Raw genomic sequence first — 24,063 nt, forward strand, 5'->3', positions numbered from 1 at the left:
AGAGATGTCTATCCCCGCAGCCTCACTTACAATTTTCTTTAATAAAGAAGGCGCTGCTGTGAATAAGGTCTATTAGTGCATGTACAGGCCTCGTCGCTGGACAAAAACTCAGGTGGTGAGTGGATTCAACACCTGTGATTGGCCATTGCGTTTTAGAAATCAACAAACATGACTGTGATTGGTTTCATTCTCACCAAAGCGAATACCCATATGCGCATACTCTATATTAATCATTTAAATTAGCTAATGTTAGCTAAAGTTACTGCAAATGTTAGCAAGTGAATTAAAAAAAGGTACCACAAACATTACATATACACTTACATTAAGACTATATGTCACTGTTGTGTAAGTAGCTGTTTAAATTAATAATAATACAATCGTTTCTTTGTCTTTTTCCCTAAAATTATTAACATACAGTACATATGACTTATTTTGCATGACATTGTAAATAAATTGATAATTTTAAAATATTTTTGTTCGTTTGTGATCTATATTTTCTGTAGAATTTGCTTTGGTACAGCATGTTGGTAGTATTTTTTTTTTTGGCCACCCCAATGAAATCACTGGGTCTTACCTGGCCACCCCTGAAAAAAATGTTCTGGGAACGCCCCCTGTCCCGTCTGTATACATAAAGGACTCGGAGTCCCTGCCTATATCGCATGTGAAGATGCTGCAGGTGGCGGATCATTTATAGTATTTTCTCACAGCAGCTGGAATATTTAAACATATCATTTTGATGGTGTATTGTAATCCAGAAACGATCAAATTACATCATCAGTGACAAAACTGGAGATTCACCTGTAGTCAAAAGCAAAAGATTAGACTGTACACTGTAAACAAATATTGTTGGTTTAACTTAAAAAAGAAAGTAACCTGGTTGCCTTCAAATTTTGAGTTTATTGAAATAATTTTTGAGTTGATACAATAAAGGAAATTGTTTTAATAAATAGACACTCAAAATATTATTGTATCTGAACCACATGAAAAAAAGTTTCATTACATCACAAATAAAACCATTACCCAATATGCTTACAAAATATTTTAATATTTTAATAAAGGTTGTCGATTCTCAAAAAAGTTCATTGTATTAACTAATATTTTTTATTTCAATGAACTCAAAATTTTAAGGCAACCAGGTAACTTATTTTAAGACATTTTTTTTTACAGTGTACAGAAACTGAAATCCACAGGTGTGAATACACACTAAATACACACAGTCACGCAATGCTGATGTTAACATCAACAAAGCACGGTTTGATATGAGCTAAGCGATCGCTAGTTTTCATTGGGTAGCGTGATATATTGTAATGCTGTTGGGCAGAATAAAAGTGGCTGACATGTTACTTACTTGTTGATAACATTTTCCACAATTTCGAGAGAAAATCTTTATTTTGGTCATAATCTATGATGTAGAATCTGTGATTCTGAAGTACATTATCCACATCGGTGCGGTGACTGACACCCACACAAACTCGTAGATTAATCCACGCTGAGAAGCTGTGCCGATGCACAAAACACATAAAGACGATAATTACGCAGCCAAACTTCCAGACTGCAGCTTTAAGATGCTTTTCTGTCTATACAAGAGGTGCTGTGTCTTGAGTAAAGGCCCAAGAACAGAACCTTGTGGAGCACCGTGTGAGACAGGGACAGTAATGGACTTAGCCTGATGAATAGAAAAGTAGGAAATGAACCATGTGAGTTCCAGAAACAGCACAGAGAATCGTGAGATGAGAATACTGTAGATGGCTTTCAATAGCAGTGCAATGGATGGGATTCATTTGGCCCTGTGGATTCTGAGAAAAAGTCTTTTTTTAATTTTTACTCTCGCTAGTTTCTTTGATTTGTTCACTAATGTCAATGTATTATTCATTATACAAGTAATACAAAAAAAAAAAAAATTGATTGGAAATGACACAGAACAACTAAAATATGCTCAGAAGTGATATTTCGTCTTTCAAAAGATACTGGAAATTATTAATACACTTGAATAATATAATTGAAAATGGTCATATATCTAAATGACCATTTTCAATATGTGATAGGCCAACATTTTTATTTAGTAATTACAAATTCTGACCTGCATAATGTTGCCAGTACATCTTGAAATAATGATTTTCTTATGCAAGGTATTTATTAAGTTTCATATTAGTATACTGTTACTGTGATACAATACCTCTTTTAACAGTTCATTTGCAGCCATTGAGAAGTCTGTATATGTGGAACACTAACCTGCATATTGCTGCATCCCAGTATGCTGGAAAAAAGGAATTAACGGAAGTACAATAGCAACCAAAGTATGACACTTTTAGGTCCAAATATCACCATTTGGACTCTTTCATAGTGTATGTAGGGGTCACTTGGAAATGAATTGGAATTCCCTTATGAAAATGAAAAGAATTTCTTTTTTTTACAAATAATGCACTACAAAATGTCTTTTTGTTAATGTTTAATTACTCATTCTTGGAAACCATTACAGCAAGTGGTGAGTGAAATGTTTCCCAACAGATAAAAGGCATTTTTATCGAATCCAACTGCAATCTAAAGCAATTTCAACTGCAAAACTTGGGGCCAGCCCTATCATTTTCCCTATTATTGTATTTTTATTTTTTTAAACAAATGCTTTCTTGGTTCTAATGACAATCGCATCAGTATAAAGTTGCTTTATGAACAAACTTGGCCTAATTGCACAGTTTGGCATGCCTTATCCTTATGATTTTTCAAAGGACAGAATAATTTCTGGAATACCATTGAGCAGACTGATTTATAGGATTGCAGTTATTGTTTGTACCGTTTTAACATCAGATCTGTTTGGACACACAAAAGTCTGATCAGAGAGAAAACGCTAAACAGCCTGTTGTCGTTCTTTTAAGGGGAGGCACTACTGGTCCTTTCCTCTTATCTTGTATGACAAAAACAAATATTAAAAATGCATTTAAAGGTATATGTCAAATCTTAAATATAAAGTTGTGTGCATGTACATAAACACATTTCTTGCTCTAAAGATATTAATTAAAATGCTAATGAAAATGGCTAAATGTATTTTGAGTGGTGGAACATGAAATTATTTGCTATACTAGCAATATGTCAGTTCAATGAAAAATCGTTTTATTTAATGACTTGTGCATGTAGTACCTCCCCTTAAGATACTCCAAATCACAACTCACCATAAGCTGAATTAAAACACAAGCCAATGGAATGACTCAGCAAAGGATTGAAAACAAGAAACGAAAGCTGTTGGTTCATCGTTCATTTGAACACCAGGTTGGGAGTTGCCATTGTCTGCTAATATCTTATATTACAAAGATATGCACTAATGTTGACTGAAATTGCAATACTGGTTCTTGAAGCTTTACGGTGCACCTTAACCTTCTAATTCTGTTGAACATGGTTGCTGAATACTGTATAATGCATACATTAAAATGTATGTCTTGATTACATTTTTTTTTTTTTTTTTTAAATCAACATGACTGAGCAGGTATGGAATAAGGGAGCCTGTCTGTTTTATTTACTTGCTACAGAATCTAGTCACCATTGGCCAGCCCAAGTCCTTAAACCTTATTCTGAGAGTTTATCTCTTTGAATAAACCATTTTAAAAAAGGTGAAAAGCGTAAATGGCAAATAAATTAAACAGTATAAATTGAGGCCAAAAATGTTTTCTAAACTGCAACTGGTTACAACCAACTGGGAGTATAGCAGGGCATTGTTTTTTCCTGACCAACACTCTCATTTGTTAAGTCAGACATCATTGTCCATCTCGGAGGTAGTCTAGGATCGGTGTGTCAGCTTGTCCGTGTTGTACCATTGACCTTAAAACCACTTCCATTGTGCCTTTTAGAGCCCCTCAGATCATTTTAGATATTCTTCAATTTGTGGTTTCTGTTTGTTCATTTATAAAGTTTTGTTGTTTTGGTGTTTACTGTAAACAGAAAATAAGATGTCCGGTGAAGCATTAGTCCAAAGGTCTAGGCATCAAACTGGCTTCTTCTTTCCCATTAAACCTCCATTCTTCCCTAAACATCCAAGAACTGTTTTAGCCCTCATCAGTGTTCTTCCTAGAAAGGGAAAGAGTTTAGGATTATATACAAATATCAGGATGTCAGTAACCAAACAATGTATGCCCACTTGCTGTCCACATCCGGAAGGTAATGAAATCATCAAAGTAGTCCATATGTGACATCAGTTAGTTAGTTAGACTCTTTTGAAGCGTCGACAATACATTTTGGTCCAAAAATAACAAAAAATGCAACCTTATTCAGCAAGTGGGCATACACTTACATTCACTTACAGAAAGGCCTCGGACTAAATCTAAAATATCTTGAACCGTGTTCCGAGGATGAACGGAGGTCTTACGGGTGTGGAACGACATTAGGGTGAGTCATTAATGAAAGAAATTTCATTTTTGGGTGAACTAACCCTTTCAACTGGAGCCATTGACTTCCATAGTAGGAAAAAAAAATACCATGGAAGTCAATGGTTCCAGTTAACTGTTTGGAGACTGACATTCTTCAAAATATCTTCCCTTGTGTTCAGCTGAAGAAAGAAATTCATACAGGTTTGAAACAGCTTGAGGGTGAGTAAAGGATGGCAGAATTTTCATTTTAAAGTGAACTATCCCTTTAAGTAAAGACCAAATGTTTGCTAGTTTTCAATAAGCTGGTGACTCTGTGGGGTTGTGTGACATTATTCTATGGAGGCATGTTAAGGGCAGGTTTTAGGGTAGCGCTGCGGGGCTACTGGCCCGACAGTGGAAATACAACTTGATTTTTACCTGGATTAGCATTGTTAGCACTGAGAAAGCGGATAGCGAAGTTGTACTTAATTAGCAAACATTACTACAGTGGCAGCCCTTGTGTAAAGCCCTCCTCTGGTGAAGATCAGCTTGGGTAAAGACCTGTGGTTTGTTCTGCCTGCACAAGTCCACAGAGCAAGGACTTTCTACTTGCTTGTTTCCCCTGTAATATAAAATTGCAGTTCATCTCTGTTGTCCACGGCAGACAGAAGTATACACTCTAAGACACCTACGGTCCCTTGTCACCTCCTCTCCTTGGCCCGTCACCCTCTCTGTCTGACCGTGGAACTGTAAGGCGTCTGTCAGCAAAACTGACTTCATTTCTGCCTTTGCCAGTCAGTCAGAATGTAATGTTATGGCTTTGACTGAAACATGGATCTCAGCAGACAACACTGTTACTCTTTCAGCCCACTCCAACGACTTCATAAAGGCATGTACAGATGTATGTGTAGACTGACTGATTCAGCAAACAGTATAATCTCAGCACTGACGAATCCAACACTAAGTTCAGTCAGATTCTTCTCCAGTATGTGAAACAACTGGCGTTTTAGCTTGTATGTAAATGTGTTATGATGTGTTTTTTTATTTTTATGTTTTTGTATTGGTATTACTGTATTGGTATTATGTTTTTGGACCATGTGTGTCCTGAATAAAAGTTTTGATTGATTCACTTTCTCCTACACCTATCGTCTACTCATTTTCAGCACCTGAGAATTCACTCCTCACCCTGCAATTACATTTCTTTTGAATATTATGACATCATTGTTATTAAAGCCAAGCTTCATCTTCTTGGCATCATCTACTGCACCTTCCAGAGCTTTTCCAGAGGATGGCATGCCTCTGGTAGTTCTTGGTGACTTTCAACCTCTTTGATTGCTGATGTCTTTGCCAGCTATTTCACTGATGAGGTGGCAATCATCAACAATCAGTTCTCTGCGCCACTAAACCACAACTAATCTCCACCCACACACATCCTACACTTCTACAACCTGCCCCTTTAAAGCCAATCCCCTCCCACATTCTACAGGAGCTCTCAGCAACAGTGCTACCCACTCTAACTCAAACCATCAACTCATCTCTTATCACTACCAACAAATTTACCACTGCATTTAAGCAGGCTCTAGTAATCCAACGCTCAATCCTACAGCAGTTAAAATCTGCTGAAACTCTACAGCTGGCAAGAGTGAACTCCAAATCATCCATTCTTATTCTCCTAGACCTGTCTTCTGCCTTTGACACAGTTAATCAGAAGATCCTCCTGTTTATCCTTTTCTGACTTGGGCATCACAGGTACGTTGGTGGCTTCAGTCTCACCTCAAATGCAGATCTTTCAAGTTGTCATGGAGGAGAGGGGTCTGAGTCACGTCAGTTAATCACTGAGGTGCCTCAAGGTTCAGTGCTCGCTCCTCTCCTTTTGTCCATTTATACAACTTCATTGGGAATGATTATCAAGGCTCGGCTTCTCCTAGCACTGATTTTTAGATGATACACAGCTCTATCCGTAATTTCAACCTAATTATCTCTCTGCCTTAGCTAGTATCTCTGCCTGCCTTTGAGACACCTCTGCCTGGATGATGAAGCACCTTTCAAAACATTGCAGCATGTCTTCCGTCAATCAGTCAAAGAGAACCCTTTTCACACCCCTCTTGATCTCTCAGAACTAGCTTCCAGTTGCGGCCAGAATCAAATTGAAGTGTTAGAACTTTTTTGGCATGGTAATACACTTCCACAAAAATTAACACATTTCTCTTTTCTAGCTTGCTTCAAATATACCTGGCATTTTATATTCTGAATATTGTCGGTTCCTTGACAAATTGCTTTTGTTCCTTTCTTGTATAAAAAAACTTTGGATAAAAAAAAACATCTGCTAAATGCATAAATGTAAATCTTATTAACCTCTTGTGTGAAGGAAGTGTCTTCTTGATGAATTCCATTTGCAGAATTTGCACTAGCATGTGCCTGTGAAGATGAAGAAAGAGTGAAATAAACCATTTAAATAGTTATTATACTGTTGGACTTTGTTAGTGTACAAATTATAAATGTGGACAAAACTGCCTGTAGCTGGAGAAACACCAAGCAGCAGTAGCAGGTTGAGGTTCTAACTGTCTGCATGTTTACCTGGTTCTTGTCCGGGCGGGTACGCATGGCCTCCACTAGCTGGTCCACATGTTGGTTGTGTTCCAGAGCGTTCCTCAGGGCATCTTCTGTGCTCAGCAGCCTTTGACGCAGACGGGTCACCTCTGTGTCTGAAGCAGATGGGTCCATCATAGAGTATCGACGGTGGTCTGGAGACGACCTTTCCCGACTCTGATATAAGAAAATTGTACAAATTAAACGGGATGAACAATATATCAGTGAATATATATCTGAAAGTATAAAAAGGTGAGGCGCAAACTAGTGACAGTAAAGATGCTTACATCTTTACAAGAAATATTTCAAATAAATGTAAATGTTCTTTTTAACTTTCTATTCATTAAATAATCCTGAAAATGTTTCAAGTTTTCCAAAAAAATATTAAGCAGCACAACTGTCAATAATTAGACACGTTTCTTAAGCACCAAATCAGCATATTAGAATGATTTCTAAAAGATCATGTGACACTGAAGACTGGAGAAATGATTCTAAACATTCAGCTTTACTGTCACAAGAATAAATTACATTATTAAAATATATATTCAAAGTAGAAAACATTTTAAAATCTTAAATTTTAATTTAAGGATGCTTTCAAACTGGCAATTTAGATTAAATTGAGGCATGCTTCACATAAAAAAATGCTAAACACCGCTGTCATGCAGACTTGGGTTACCAATCTCGAGACTATCTGAAGGAGGTGGTCTGAGTTCAGTTACACTGTGGTGTGATTCATGTGGTTGTGAAAAAAAACATGGACTCGGGTGTACACTTGTTTAGAAAGAAACGTGCAAAATGCGCATGCATTTTAGCTAATGGCGATGTATTTAGTTCAATAAAACATAATCGCACATAGCGAGTGCAAACAGGGCAGCAAATGAATGACAATCTGCCGTCTCCTCTAAAGATTGCTTATGCAAGCAGCAGAAAGCAACACACATACAGTAACAGTGTCTTTTTCTCAGCTGCACATAATAGCACCAAATTAATAAAAAACACAATATATTCGCCACATTCTGCTTTCTATCATGCGGCGTGCACGTTTGTGATGACGCAAGATAAACGCAAGTTAACCAGCGTTTTATGAAATCAAGTCTAGGTAGAAACCAGACCAGTGCTGCGAGGGAACTAGAGACAATCACGGATCACAGCAAAAGTGCCCAGTGTGAAAGCCTCCTAAAAGTAGTAATGGCATAAGATGTTTGCCATAAAATAACAACAATGGCTGCAAACGCAGGTTTCTGCCCATGTGTGTGTCTCACCAGCAGCAAAAGTTTCTCCCGCAGGGTTTTAATGTCATCCTGTAGTTTCTGCTCCTTCATCCTCCATTCCGCTCTGTGGACTTCACGGCTAATGTCCCGATCCACTCCAGCAGAGTGGCGTGGGGATTCCAGCAATAACACCCGAAGCTCATTCAGACTCCTGATACGCATTCCCATGCACACACACACAAAGGGAAAGACAACATATTGCATGAAATTAAATATTATTATCAAAAAAACGAATGCAACTAACGGCGCAGTAAAAAGTCCTGGCTAAACATCCTCCTTCTCATTTCTGTCAATAGGGGGGAGATGTGAGGGAGGATGTTTCAGGGGTGACTTTTTACTGCGCTGAGTCAAAGTACTCAAAGTAATGCTATTCCGCCATACATTATAGTTCTCCTTTTTAATCTGCTTAGAAAAGCACCATGTTTTATTTTATGTCACCATACTAGGTCGTTCAACTATTCGTGTAACTGTATGTAAATAGGGAAAACGTGGAGGTGTTTGGTCGCTTCTAACTTGATTTCTGTTTGGTACCATAATGAATGAACTGGGCTTAGTAGGCAAAGCTAAATGCTATCAGTATGTCAAAGCGCGTCAGAGAGATTAAGTGCACGCACTGAGAAATGAGTGGTATGTATATCAACATGTCTAAGTTAAGGGAATAACAGTTTCATGAAAAAGTAGTAGGTGACGTATACCTTTAAAAGCATCATTATATTTAAACTACAAACATATAAGGAGAGTCTGCATTAAAGACCCACAAATGGCAGTTCAAAGTGCTTCTATACATCTCTCCGATACGATAGGAAATGAAACTGAATGTAGAGGATTTGAACTGTGACTATGATTGACGGGGCAGTTTAAACGGTAACGGGATGCACTAAACTAAAGCGACAGAGTCCATTATAGATGACGAAGTAGTATGTCCTAAAGCTTGCATACTTTTCAGCTGCACACTCAAAAGTATGTACTTTTTCTTTAGAATTACACAATTTTAGGTTATAGTATAAGTAGGCGAATTGGGACACAGCATTTGTTTCTCTCTTTGCCATCAGAGAAGCGCTAATTAAATGTCACCATTTAGGTCAATGATTACCGGTAACTGAAGTTTCGTTTTCAGATTAATATTTTGAGTTGTTGGTGCATCACTAGTAATTGGAGATCTGCCTGTGTCTCTAGTAGAGACCTGCATGGGACGGATTTTTATACAAATAATATTTTTTATACAAATAAACACGTTTAATTTTATTTGCGTTTAGTTAAATGAATGAATGAATACGAATAAGGAACTTAACACAGAAATAAAGTAAAAAAAGAAAGAAATGTAGGCTAAATAAAAAAAAAAATATATATAGCCTACATATAATAGCTATAGTACAGCCTAATAAATTATATTATAATAATAAACCTGGATTTATTTCATGTTCAAATGAAAAGTAGCCTAGGGCCTAATACTGCTCTCTTTGCTTTTAGCAATTCCTTCAAACAAAAAAAATATATATATATATACTCATACATCAAAAACAAAATAGACCAGTAGTTGTTCCTTTCTTTAATAACTTACTAATATCTGTAGCACTAAGCGATTCACCCGAGTCATGCGCAGCAGACATTTTGCCACTGTGTGGCAGGCTTGGTTGTTCCGTGCCTATGAACCACGCGAGAGTTAGCTTCTGATCATGCGCCTGTAAATTGTTTTTATTCAGGGTATATACAGCAATCCTTAAAGGGTCATGAAACCCCCCTGCTGCAGCGGTGTTTTTTCACACCTTCGATTTGAAAAAGCTTGTTAAAAGGGGAGTGGTCGACTGTGAAAAGGTGGGATGGTATTGTGTGGAAAGAGGGAATGTTTGCATAAATAGGGGAGTGTCTGTCAGTAGGTGCTGAGCGGTTCTGAGACATGTTCTTGGTTCACGTTGGCATTGCTTACCACAGAGAGATTAAATGAGGGATGAGTACAGCGAATGAGAGAGCTATGAGTGGCGTGCAGCAGAGATCGCAAATCATTCAGCTCTTCAAAGTTCAAACCAGCATAATTCAGTGAGAAATGAAAATAAATGTTATTCTGCATGACGAAATATTTTGCAAACGTGATAAAACTATATTTGTCCAAATATGCACGCTGTTTGGCAAGATGAACAACGCGCCGACTTGATAAGAGAACGTGAACCACCCAACATGCGATGTGATAAGAGATGTGTAATTCTAGATCGGGGTAAAAGCGAAGAGGTTTGAGGCTAGTCTCGACCGCGCATTGCCGTGACGATCCGCGCTGTCTATCACTCGGCAGCTAAATCTATATTTGTCCAAATATGCATCACACTGTTTCACTAAGAGCCCGAACACATGCGGTTTAGTGCATGGCTGTGACGACAAATAAAACGGAGAGGACGTGGCTTTTGTTCATTAGCCTACAGATTACAGATTGGTTATTTTGCACTCCTGACATAGATAGTCAACGCTTGCAGGTTCGGCGTGCGATTCCTCAGGTGAATTTTACTTTACCGAGCCTTTGTAGCAAAGGCTTCCACAGACGGCGCCGGTTACAGCTCGCTCGGCGCCCTTTACGTTACTTCGTATCAGCACAACGCCTAGCTTTCCTCCGTGACTTTTCCGCACGCTGCTTCCAAAACTTCCCCACCATATCTCTACAATAATGATGTAAGACGAGCCTGACAGAAGTGACTGTCTCATGCATATTAACTAAATTATCTTGTATGCATACTACAGCGCAGGGATTGGACTGAATGAGCTTTATGTTATGAATATATATCGAGAATTGCTCAGAGCGGTCGACGTCAGCATGTGCCCAGCTGCCCATACTTGGGCCGAAAAGGCCGTGCCGACGTCAGCATTTGTGACGTTGCTCCGACTAAACTTTTCAAACCGGAAGACAGAAATCGCTCTGAAAAATGCAAAAATAACTATTTTCACATATGCATACCATTAATGAGTACCCTTAGTGTTTTCAATGATGTGCAGCCTATACATATCTGTTTACATCTCAAAAAAAGTGTTTTGGGGTTTCATGACCCTTTAAGGTAAATTTACTACTTTTTAATACCTTTTTTACTACCTTCAGAATATATTTTTAAAACCATCACAACACTGAATTGCAAGTGTTAATCAGTGACCTTTCTATTATTTACACAGATTTTGACACATATAACATACAAAAAATAATAGATTTAGAATCGACACCAGGAGGAAATCTGTTATAAGTTATCATTCAGACACAGTAAAATAGATCTCAACATTCACAAAGGTTGGTTAAGGAGAAGCATTACTACACATTTGATTTCAATTAATAATTGGTAATTCAGCAATTAAATTATTTATTGTTTTTTTCCAACAACAAAACCTGAGCCAAATATTACATTTCCATAACTGTGATAAGTTGTTGAATTTAACTAGATTAATCACACATTTTTTCTGTGATTAATCGCAATAAAATATAAATGTTTTTGTACGTTTTTAATATATTTTTTAATATAATAATTTCACAGTTAATCAAATTAATGTAGAAACAACATAAAGACAGTATATTTTAAATACTTGTTTAAATGGCATCTTTTTATGAATGAAGGCCAGTAGCCTATTACTGATATTAATACAGCTACTGATTTTTTTTTACATCTATTATTAGGCTTCAAAAATATAACAGTTTTTAATTTAAGTAAACTTAAAACAATGCTAACATAAATAATAAATAAATGTCATTTTACTCCTGCCCTTCCTGTCTTAACAGTTAGGAAATATACAGAAATGTAATAAAGTTATATGCAGTCTGCACTGCATAAACTATAAATTAAATAGTTAATCCTTATTAAAGCTACAAAAGTTATTTAGTCAAGAGCAGCAAGTCATTTTCTCTGCTCCCTGACAGGAAGCTTTATTGGCTGCTGTCCCTTTAAGAGCACAGACACGCGGATCTCACTGTTTATATACTGTCTATGGATCTCGGTTCATTCTCTCACAACGCTTTTTGTTCATTTTAGACTTTATATAAATCATTTAAGATTGCTCTTATGAGGATAGTTGCTGAAGATATGCCTTAAAGCAAGTCTAAAATAAAACGTAAGCCAGCCTCTTCTGTTGAGCGCGCAGTGTTCTGAGATGATGCCGAACGACCACTGAATATGACGTCAGCATCAAACATCTGTTGAGACGAAGACGAAAGATCTTTGATTATGTGCCCAGATATGCTAAAGCCCATATTTAAACGAACTAACGCAAACGCAGATAGAATTTCAATCAGAATAGGACACCTGATAGTCTCAAAAAATAATACCTAATTTGGAAAAAAATAATACCTCTGAGACGACATTTAACACTTTTAATGGCCTTAAATTTGACAATTTGGATTTATCACTTTTTAATACTTTTTAAAACCCAGCGGACACCGTTATTTTATTTTATTAGGTTTATTTGCTTCTAGTTATTTTGAATTCTAATTTCCCGCAAATAAATTTTTTTCCCCGCGACCTGCACCCAATATCTTGCCGCCCGCACCCACATTCACCCATCTGCGCCGCACTCGTTTGTGCTGGGTCCTGCGGGAGTGCATGTCTCTTGTCTGTAGTTCACCCAAAGTATTAGATAAGTAAAAAAAATTACAGAGAGCAATGTGCATCTATACCACTGATCTGCTGCACTGATTTCAAGTTACATGGCATAAATCTTTATTTTCACTTTGAAATTTGTAATACATACGCTGAAGTGTCTCGTCCACCCGCCGAGCTGATGTTCACGACTTTAAATTAAAAACCATTTACATGCTTAGGTTGTTTGCTTTGTAAAAATGTACATGGAGACTTCAGATGCGTCTCTATAGGCAATGTTTTCTCAGTAAAATCATATAATTTCCTGCTGATTCAATAGAACATGTTGGCTTACTAGAGAATACCAATATGGTGGGGGGGTGGCAGGCTTGACTTTTTATGATATCACAAGCAATTCATTCCTCTGTATAGATCAGTGGTCTGTACATATATTTTTAGTTCTATAAGAGTTTTAAAAGGGTAGAGCCTTAAAGCATCAAAGGATTTATATTCACTGTCAGCATGTAGTATTGACTGAAAAGGCTAAATGATGTTTAGGCCACAGTTTTAATCAACGTAATAGTCTTCATTAGCTTAAATTGCTTTTGAGTGGATTAAAATCAGCAATGGTACACGAGTAACCATTTATCCTGGTGTATTGGGAAGCAATACAACCCAGATGGTTTCGATAAAACGAAAGGTGGAGTACTAATTCCAGGTACACACTCGTTTCAAGTGTACAAGTGTAAGAAAGACTATCAAAGAATATTAACAAGACAATAACTTTCCAGATGGCACATGTTGTTATTATCAAGTGATTAAAACCTCACACCCGTAATAAATCACAGAGTCAATGTTATACTCCTTACTTCTCTTTCTTCAGAAGCTCCTGGCTAATCATCACCAGCTGGCCTGATGCATCATGGGATTTCTTGGTCATGGACTCCAGCTCCGCCTCCAAACGCGCCTTCTCCCTAAAGAATCCTTCTGCCGCCTTCTCTCCCAAACGAACCTTTTCCTCCAAGGCTATACATAAGATGAAAACAGGATTTTAATGTTAGAAAGAGCACAAAATAGTCACTAGAATCATCCTATATTGTTAAATATTACACCCTTTGTACATCATGTGTATATAATGTAATAAATATAATGTCAATCTTTAAATTTGGTAGTTACCAGTTATTTGGGTCTTCAGGGCATCTACTTGGCTTGTTAGAGTGGATACTTCTTTTTCCCTTTTTGTGAGTTTCTCCAGAGTTTCTAATAGAACGTATGAAGTTATAAACACAGGCAATGTTCTGAAATGTCTGAAAACGTTTATGATTACAATGGCTATTTTCATTACAGAAACTACTGTATAATTAGATTAAAATTAAATTAAAACATGATATCAGAAATATTTAGTATACCAGTCAATTATTTTATGCACACTAATGTTCAATTTTAAAAAAAGATTTCTTTAAAACATTCTTACAATGACTTTATTCAGCAACGGTGCATTAAAGTGATCAAATGTGACAGTTAAGACATTTATAATGCTATAAAATATTTATATTTCAAATAAATGCTGTCCTTTTGGAATTTCTATTTAATCGAAGAATCCTGAAAAAAAAGTATCACTGTTTACATAAAAAAATTAACAGCACGATACTGATAATAATAGGAAATGTTTCTAATCACCAAATCAGCATATTGATGAACTGATGAATGATTTCTGAAGGATCATGACACTGAAGTATAAAATATATTAAAATAGAAAACAGACAGTTTTTTAAATTGTGATAATATTTAACATCACTGTTTTTACTGTGCTTTTGCACAAATAAATGCAGCTTTGGTGAGAATCTTACCAATCAAACAGATCATCAGATCAATCTGACCAATCCCAAACTTTTGAACAGTAGTGTACAGCACATCAGTTAAGATATGTTACATAATTTGTTATAATTTGTACACATACCTTCCATATTCTGTTTTAGTTTAATCTTCTCTTCAGAGTTGTCATTATTTTCAATCATCTGGATAGGGAGAAAATATTAACATAATAAAGTGAACCCCAATCAAGTTAATCAAGGATTCATTTAGGAAATTGTTATCATTTGGAACTAATATGACAGGATTTCAATGGGATCACATGAGGATCATCTAAGTATTAAATAAGATCCTAATGGAAATTCCAAATATTTACAATCAACTTCCAATTGTAGCCCTGGGGCCTTTTGCACAAAACAAGGATAAGGGATTAAACTGGGATATCTTGGTGATCTTGTCATCTGTATGCAAAATATAGTACACTGCTGTCGTGTAAACGTTCCCTGAAGGCACACTCACACCAAGAACGATAACAAAAGAAAACTGTATATTAGCGGATAAACTGATCACAAAGATATTCCGGTTTAATCCGGTTTAAAGTTTTGAGTAATAGGCCCCTGTATGTAATGGAATGTTTGACTAACCTCTACATATTTTTAAATATCAAAAATCATACAAAAAGGGTACAGTCCCAGAGATCACTAACATTAACATCCTGGGTGGTGTGATCCGTCTCCACAGCTTGCAGTCGGTTCTCACTGACCCTCAGCTTTTCCTGAAGAGAGAGGATCTCTGCTCGGCTCTGAGCTTCGGCCTTCTGCAGGGCTTCATAATCTACCATCTTCTTCTCAGCCAGCTCCAGCTGCTCTTTGAGAAGTAGGGTGGCATTTTCATGCTCTTCATAGGACTTATCCATCTCGCAGATCCTCAACTCAGATTTTTGGAGCTTCTCTAAAACCTCTTTGAGTTCCAGAGTATGCTGGTTGCTCTTCGTTTCCACCTGGATCTTCCAGTTCTGCTCGCCCTCTTCGAGCTGGTCCCGCAGATCCTGAAGTCGGGCACGTAGGTCTTCACGCTCTTTGGACATCACAGCGGCCTCAATCTCATGCTTAGCCTTCAAGTTCTCTAACTCCAGTTGATGCTCCATCTTTAAGCTCTCCAGAGCTGCTCTCATCTCGAGTGTGGTTCCTTCACCCTCTCCTCCGCTGCTCTCACTGGCCACACGATCTCCCGTTAATGAGGATTTTAACTCCTCTAGAGCACGTTGATGGTCTCCAACCAAAGCGTCAAGCTTGGCTTTCCAGCTGTCCATCATCTCCATGTTTTCACGAGTGGCCTGCTGAAGTCTTTGCTTCAGGTCGGTGATCTCTTGGCCCTGACGCTCTGTGGTGGCTTTAAGGCGTTCAACTTCTTTCTGGCTGGTGCTGAGCGACGCCTCGTACCTCTCACGCAGCACGCTCTCTTCGCGGCGTTCGCGGCCTGCAGAGAGAAGCTGCTCCCGCAAGACCAGAGTCTCCGAGCTTACGCCTGGCCCACTGTCTCCAGCATCTGTGCCTGAGCCGGAGGAGCTTCTCTGAAGCCGAACCTGGAGATCCTCGACCTCAGCCTTGCGCAGGGACAGTTCCTCTTCCAGCTGCATAACACGACTCTTGTCCTCAACTGTAGTTTGCTAGAGGACAGAGAGAGGGTCATAAATCTTGCATTTTACACTGTTTATATGCCAAAGCCTCCAGTTCTTCTACTCAGGGGCAACTCTCAAAGAATTTAGTAATTTCTTTCAATAAGACCTTTGACCTCAGTCTTAGGATTTAACTAGTGATTCAAAATGTTTAGTTTTGTTATTAGATCTAATAATAAAAAAAAAAAATCATATTAAATTACAAAATAAAAATATAAAAAAACTTAACTAGGGTTGCACAATATCAGGGTTTGTACAGAAACTATCAAATTAAATTCCAGGAAATATGGAAATATATGAGCAATATCATGCCCAGAGCCATGTGAAGTGGCATATCTATCAGATGGGTTCAATTTAATATATATATATATACAGTCTTTTTTCTTTCTGTCTTTAATTCAAGCACTTTTCAAGTACCTCTTCATAACTATGTCTGTTTTCAAGGGTTTTCCAGGACTTAAATTTCATTTCAAATTTAAATTTCAGTCAAATTCATTCAAGTACTTTAAGCAACTTGTACGGACCCTGCAATATGCACCGGGAACTGTAATGGCCAATGCAGAATTAACCTGTATATGCCCTAAAAAAAAAAAAAGCAAAAAAAATGAAATTATAATTTGAATTAATTATTATAATTATCCAGGCAGAATGATTTGTGTCCTTAAAATATAAAATACTTACGTAGTTACAAATTAACTTTACAATTTTAATAATTAAAAAAATTATGATTATTATAATAATTGTATATTATCATCGGGGCTTGACATTCACTTTTTTGCTCACCAGCCTCTGTAGTTACTGTTTGTCCCAAAGTTACTCGCCACACATACCATGGGAAAAAACAGCCATATAGATCTTCTTTCATATTATTTCATAATGTGGCAGTAGTTATATTAGGTTGCTGTCAATGTAATGGTATCATGTGCCTAAGTACAGCTGGTATTCGTCGAAAATGAGTATTGAAAGCATTTCAGATATTTCAGTATCGATATCTATCGAAAAATGTATATTTTTGACAACATTGTATTGCACTTAATTGATAATGGCAGATGCCTTTTTAAAAGACTCCAATTGAAAAATGTATTATATATAAAATTTGAACCAACTAAGTGGCTAGTAGGAGTGACTGCGTTACACGCCACTGCTGAAATCCACCAACATTTGGTGGGTTTTGATGTCAAGCTCTGATTATTACTATACTGGAAGCAGATAATAGAGTATGTTTATGCACATAACGGCTATCTGTTAAAGCCAAAGTGTATATAAGTATATATACAAATTGTGCATCCCTAAACATTGTTGCTGATAATACGAATTAAATATCTTAGAGAGTTGCCCACTTGAGATTTGCAACCGAAAGGCATTACAGGCATGTGAAGCAAACAAAGCATTTTGCTTGGCCAACATTTCAGTGAATAGCCATTTCTTGAAAAATGGCTCTTGCATGTGCAAAAAAGCATAGTGCAACCTAAGAAACTACACACGCATTCCTGTTGAATTCAAGCCCAAGCAAGCGTTCCATCTGTCCATCAAGAAGCAGCCAGGCAAATATGAAATGGCACAGCACACAGCAAGTCCAAAAGAACACAGGCAAATACTACTTTGATTCAAACTATACACACATATATATATATATATAAAGATGTTTTTCATTTCATAGAGCACACCAAATATTAAATGTTAGTCATTGTGGAGTCATCTGAAATTTTGATAGTTCCAAGGAAAATCTCATTAGAGGTTATCAGAGATCAGATAATAATACTACAAGAGTTCATAGATGAAGCCTCAAACCACAAGAGAGAAGTGAGAGGAGCACACATCTAAACAGATTGTTCATCTTTAAAGTAGAAGGTCACTCTGAAACCACACAGTATGTTACTCCCTTAATACCACCTTGACACACTTGTCCAGCCTCATGGGTGCTGGCTGGAACCTGCCTCTGACCTGTTGATAAATGTGAAATCCTGTTGATTAGAGTGCCTGGACTGTACTGGATTCACTCACCGTCATTCACAATGACAGCCAAAACTACACTTTTACATTTACTGAACACAAAACTCCCACCACAACCACAATGCTAGAACTTTACTGGTGGTTGTCAGGGTGTTGCTAGGGTGTCACGGGGGATTTTCAGGACATTGCTAGGCACCTGCTAGGATGTTTGTGGCATTTACTAGAGCATTTGTGGCTCTGTGTTTGCTAGAGCATTAGTAGGTAGTTGATAAGGAGTTCTGGGTGTATGCATGGACATTGTTAGTCACTTGGGGTGTTTAGGATGCTGTGGTTGGTAACTATGGCATTACTAGGTGGTTGCTAGAACATTTCTAAGTATTTAGGGTAGTCCCTAGGATGTTACTAGGGTATTCTGGGTTGGTTACTATAGCATTGCTGCAAGGTTGGTAGCATTTTCTGGGTGGTTAATAGGCATTGCTTGGTGGCTGTTAGGGTTTTCTGGTTGGACACTAATGTGTTGCTAGACAGATTTGAGTGTTTGCTGGACATTTTCTAAGACGTTGCTAGGGTGTTCTGCGTCACTAAGGAATTTCTGTGTGGTCGCTAGAGCATTGAAAGATAGTTGAGAGGGTGTTCTAGGTGTTTGCAAGAGCATTGCTGGTTGGTTGCTAGAGTGTATTTTAGTTTGTAACTAGTCCATTGTTAGGCAGTTGTGAGGATGTTCTGTGAGTTTTCTAAGGTGTTTTGCATGCTAACTTTGATGTAGCTAAGTAATTGATGTAGGATGTAGTTACTAAGGTGTTTTGGATATTCACTAGGTTCTTACTAGGGTGTTTTGATTGGTCACCAGGGTGTTGCTAGGGAATTCTGTGAGGTCTCTAGGGAGCTGTAAGGGTACTGAGTAACTAGGGCGTTAATAGAGTTCTGTCACTAGGGCATTTCTTGAGATTTTTAGGTGATCACTAGGGCATTGCTAGGCAGTTGTTAGGGTATCTGGGTGTTCTGTGTGCTTGCTTTGATTTAGCTAGTCAGTTGCCAAAGTATACCGAGTGGCCACTAGTCTATAACTAGGGCTTTCTGGGTGGTCACCAGGGTGTTGCTATAGTGGTTGGAGTTCAACCCAATCTTGTCTCCAGCACACAAAATAACAGTGTAGCACAAATTGTGTGGGATGATTTAAGTGCAAAAAGACTAATAAGAGGAATATGAATATGTATGACCATTGACCAATGATAAGAGTGATACCTTAGCTACTACCATCTAATTCAAAGGCTACAAATACAACGTCAAAGTGTCAAAGGGAGTTTTATTACAACCCTTACAGAGGCCAGAGCCTAAATTTTAGCATCTAAAAATAATATGAAGGCTGATGTAGGGAAATTAGATCACGGCAAAGGAGAAGATAACTTCTCAACTCCACTGGAGGGTCTCGGGCAGATGCTTAGAGAAAAAGAAAAAGATAGACATGAAAGAATTTTTTTGCAAATTAAAGGTGAAAGCAGTTGCTGGCTATCAGGAGCAGTGCTGCCCCACACGAGACAGACAAAGATCTCCAACACTCATGACTTCTACCAAAAAAATCGAAATCTACCAAAGTCTGAAATATCTAATCAGTTGTAAAAAATGCACTTTAACAGCCCAGATCAAATAAGTATATATATGAGAGCTTTTGGTGAATGATGGAGATCCCAGGCCTGGTCAATCAAGCACAAGCAGTGGATGCCCATAGGCATGGACTCTAATAAATGGGCAGAAACATGGCGAAGGGAGAGATGGCTACAGTGTTCCCTCCCCTTGCATGTTTACCATATTTTCCTCTAACTCTTTCTGAAGTCGCTCTGCTTTGGACTTTTCTAAATGCAGACACTGCTCGAGCTGCCGAATACGGGCATGCTCCAGTTTGGTCTGAGTCTAAAGAGAGAAAAAGAGTGGGGAAATGGAAAGACACAAGAGAAAGAGAAAAAAAGACATACATATGTAGCAGAGAAAAAGATTAACAGGTCTTAGCTATTCACCAATTATAAAAGTGAAGAAGTGTAAAGGCAGGAAAGAGTATGTTTTTATATTCAGCATGATAGTATAGGGCTGGGTGGAAGGACATGTATTTAACGTACATGTATATTATATTGGAGCTTGGACAACATTTAATTTTTCGCACATGAAAATGAGACCGTAAATGTACAGTGTGTTCAGAATGTTGTATGGACATAAGGTCAAAGATCATGATAAATATTCATATAACGCAATGGTTTTTGAGGACTGAAAATGTTTGGAAAGAAAATCAATTATATAATTCAGTAATAGCCTCAATTGTCTTTTATAAAAATCTATTATCTTAATAGAAAAAAAAAGTAATTAAAAAAACTAAAACCAACAGAAAACAAACTGCACACTATCTTCCAGTAAAGTAGTAGTAAAAATAGCAGATACCTCCAGATCTCCTTTGGTAATGGACTCTTCCTCAACTCTGAACTGAAGATCTTCCACCTTCCTGTCATAACACATAATAACCACCAGGTGTCAGGAAATTCTTCAATTATTTCTTTGCTTTGCTGGCAGATAAAGCAGTAACTGGACTTTATGCTGACAACTATAGGTGTGTATGAAGCATCGCACAAAAACAAAAGTGTTCAAACACTATTGAAGAAAAATACACTATTCACAGGTGTATTTATCACTGAGTACGCTATGATGTTTCAGCGTATGGTAAGCTGTGTCACCCTGGTGGTAATCTAGCAAATTGAGCACAATTATATACATCTCATCATACTGCCGGCTGTAATTAAGAGAACATGAAAACCGTAATAAGCGAGAAAAAAAAAAAAAAAAAAAAAAATTGTATAAATGTATAAAACAATGTGAACATTTATGAATAATTGTTTTAGCAAAATCATTAGATGAAGAATATTCCCCAAAAGCAGTGAGGAAAACACAATCTGAATATTACACATTTCCTGGCTGTTTATATTCAGGACAATATGTTATTGTCCATTGTCCATTAGGAATTTGTTTTCCCTAATTTATTTTTATTTTGAAATCTAGTATAGATATTCATACTGAAATACAGTATTTGTATAATATTTTTGCCTATGATATAAACCAGTGTTTTTCAATCTTTTTGACTTGACATTGTCCAACAGTTTTTTTTAAAAACGCCTTTCAATACAAAGTAAGATATTTGCGCCAATATTTCTGCTAAAATGCGGCTTGTTTTTAATCTTTTTATTTTATATTATATTAAACATTAACTGGGATGCAATCAGAAAAAAAAACAGTTATTCAAGGGAAGAAGAACAAATGTATTCATGTTATGCGTTTTTGTGTGTGTTTTTTTTACATTTTAAGTTTAACTAAGGCCATTTCATTTTAATAATAATATTATTAATTTAATAAAATAATACATTTCACTTTTTTTTATCCTGTGGCCCCTTGGAACTTTGCTGAGGTTGAGAACCTTTGATACAAACTCTTTAAATTAAAACGTTCTTTAAATACCAGAGGGTAACAGACATCCTGAAATGGTTTGGTTATTTCATCTTTGTCTAGACTAGGATATCTTAAGTGAGAAGTATCCCATCTTACCCTACTCTCATCTGCTCATCAGCACCTTTTAATGTGTTTTCATTAAAAAAATAAAAAATAAAAAAATTATATATATATATATATATATATATATATATATATATATATATATATATATATATATATATATATATATATATATATATATATATATATATATATATATTTTGGGTGTGTTCACACTTGGTTCATTTAGTCCAAAAAACATTTAGTCCAAGTCAGCTTAACATCACATTGGCATTTTAACACAGAACCTAAAGGCATAGGAGCATGTTCACAACCTGATTGGCCGTTGTGGTGGAAAAAATGGAATAATTATAGAAAAAAACTATTTCTAATCATTATGCATGCATTTTGTTTGCTATGCCTGACTGCTAAAATCAACAGTACATCTAATTTTGAGGGTCCAAGCATAAGGATGAAAGACATATGGTGGAAAATTACAGTAGTGCAGAGATTCTGACCTTGGAAAGGGTTTAAAAGGGAACTCAAATATTTAGTCTGCAGTTATTACTCTCCAGACATTCAGGATGGCTGTATGACTCTTTTCTTGCAAGAAAATAAAAACTTTACAAAGACATTTGACAAGGTTGGTCTCTTATTCAGTTAATTTTTGCCACAACTTTTATTATGTATATTTCGTGAATGAACTTACAAACATCCAAAACAATCCTGTGTGCTGGGCTAAATGTGCTTAAACGTTATACGTGTGTACATATAACAGTATTTTGACCAGTTGAGAACTCGTGAAGTGCTTAGAAAATGTGTAAATGAGTCAAAATAGTGGATCCCTCAGTCACACATAAACAAAGATCTGCTGCGAGGAGTCGCGGTTCTGATGCCTGTACCGAACTGTGATGGGCAACATCACGACCATGATGAGAAAAAAACAGCTATGCTTGAGCATTCTGTCCTCTTTAGGGTTGCATTTTGTGACGTCATGTCCTGTTTTCGGTTTGTTTACATGTCTTTGGTGCGGTTTGAATGAAATATGAGCGAAACATGGACCAGAGTTTGTTTGGAAGAGAACAAAAACATGCCACGTGTGAACACACCCTTAGTGCACCTTTAACTGAAGAACAATGCCACGATTACAACACGCTGATATTACAGCAGCAGACGTCAGGATACTACTCTACAATGTATGTGTGGTTACAATGTCTAAAAAAACCTCTACCTTCTCTCTTCTTCAAGCTGATTGGCCAGTTCCATTTTGTCTTTCTGAGTGCTTGCCAGTAGGGCTCGGACTTGCTGTAGGTTGCTCTCCGTCTCTGTTGCATACTGAATGAGATAAGAGAAAAGGTCATTTGTTCTTCAGAAATTCACACGAACGTGGTGTTAAATGGGGCGTATATGTTTGTATTTGTGAGTAAATCACTCATAGAAATGCTCATATAAGTGTGTTTATGTGTGTGAGTCACACCTGCAGATGTCCGGCCTTCATCGCCGCCAGCTCTTTTTCCACCTCACAGATACGGCTGGTTGCCTTGGCTACTTCGGCCCGCTCCAGGTCTCTCTCAGCCAGGAGCTGCTCTATGTGCTGCTGTTTCTCCTTCAAGGCCTCCTGCAAAGCTGTGGTCCCAGAGATCTTCCGTGCGTACCTCGATGACGTCTCGGTCAACTGCCAGAAATAAAGGCAACATGTGAATTGACACACATTAAGACGTGGCATCAAAAAGCAACGCTGTAAAATGTCAACATAAGACATTTGTGATTTGCATTGGCACTTTCTTCTTGGCCTTTTAAAGTGTCTTACCAGGCCAGTGCGACTGGGTCGCCCCCCCACGCTGGAGGCCACAGAGCTGACAGAGCTGATGGAGGAGCTGGAGGGGCTGTGAGCCAGAGACGACACGCCCATGGCCATACGCTTGCTTTTCTTAGCTTTAGCTGGACTGGTGGATGGGAAGCCAATCCGAATCACCTTGTGGATCGGAGCAAAAAGGCCAAACTTGGGTGGACACTGAAAATATCTAAGGGAAAACAGAGATAATAAGGATGTGAGAGAGGAAATGTAGTATATTCAAGGGTAGCATATAGAACATCCAGAACATTAAAGTGTCATGTTTTAGCCTGGTCGTTCACACCTCCGGGTTGAAAAAGTCTCAAGAAATTGGCGTGTAAAGCTGTGGAAAAGTGGGAGAGTAGAAGGTGGGAAAAGGGGAGATAACCAATAAAACACAGACCTGCAACACACTCATTATATACAGAAATTAATATTAAAATATGAAAACCTTATTTATAATTTAAAAGAAAGATGCATTTTAAACTCCCAAGACTGAGTGAGACATGAGGTAAAACATCTATCT

At 37.4% G+C, this 24,063-nt stretch overlaps 1 protein-coding gene across 3 annotated transcripts in view; it reads right to left on the reverse strand.

Moving 5' to 3' along the window:
• Positions 1 to 2,434: 2,434 nt before the first annotated feature.
• clip2 (CAP-GLY domain containing linker protein 2) overlaps positions 2,435 to 24,063 on the reverse strand; it is a 63,241-nt gene continuing 41,612 nt past the window's right edge. The window contains exons 5-17 of one of the 3 annotated variants that reach the window (XM_067437789.1): positions 23,514 to 23,727; positions 23,181 to 23,378; positions 22,935 to 23,038; positions 20,606 to 20,666; positions 18,116 to 18,166; positions 15,251 to 16,213; positions 14,693 to 14,750; positions 13,909 to 13,992; positions 13,602 to 13,758; positions 8,186 to 8,345; positions 6,912 to 7,100; positions 6,690 to 6,752; positions 2,435 to 4,056 (exon numbers count right to left, since the gene is read on the reverse strand). In XM_067437789.1, the coding sequence (XP_067293890.1) occupies positions 4,045 to 4,056; positions 6,690 to 6,752; positions 6,912 to 7,100; positions 8,186 to 8,345; positions 13,602 to 13,758; positions 13,909 to 13,992; positions 14,693 to 14,750; positions 15,251 to 16,213; positions 18,116 to 18,166; positions 20,606 to 20,666; positions 22,935 to 23,038; positions 23,181 to 23,378; positions 23,514 to 23,727 (2,314 nt within the window). In that variant the 3' untranslated portion in view covers positions 2,435 to 4,044. Of the gene's footprint in view, positions 4,057 to 6,689; positions 6,753 to 6,911; positions 7,101 to 8,185; positions 8,346 to 13,601; positions 13,759 to 13,908; positions 13,993 to 14,692; positions 14,751 to 15,250; positions 16,214 to 18,115; positions 18,167 to 19,981; positions 20,087 to 20,605; positions 20,667 to 22,934; positions 23,039 to 23,180; positions 23,379 to 23,513; positions 23,728 to 24,063 lie in introns of all 3 variants that reach the window. The other 2 variants (XM_067437788.1, XM_067437790.1) reach the window with 2 other exon arrangements.

The sequence above is a fragment of the Pseudorasbora parva genome, chromosome 3 (genome assembly GCF_024679245.1).
Source record: "Pseudorasbora parva isolate DD20220531a chromosome 3, ASM2467924v1, whole genome shotgun sequence".
Taxonomy (NCBI): Eukaryota; Metazoa; Chordata; class Actinopteri; order Cypriniformes; family Gobionidae; genus Pseudorasbora; species Pseudorasbora parva.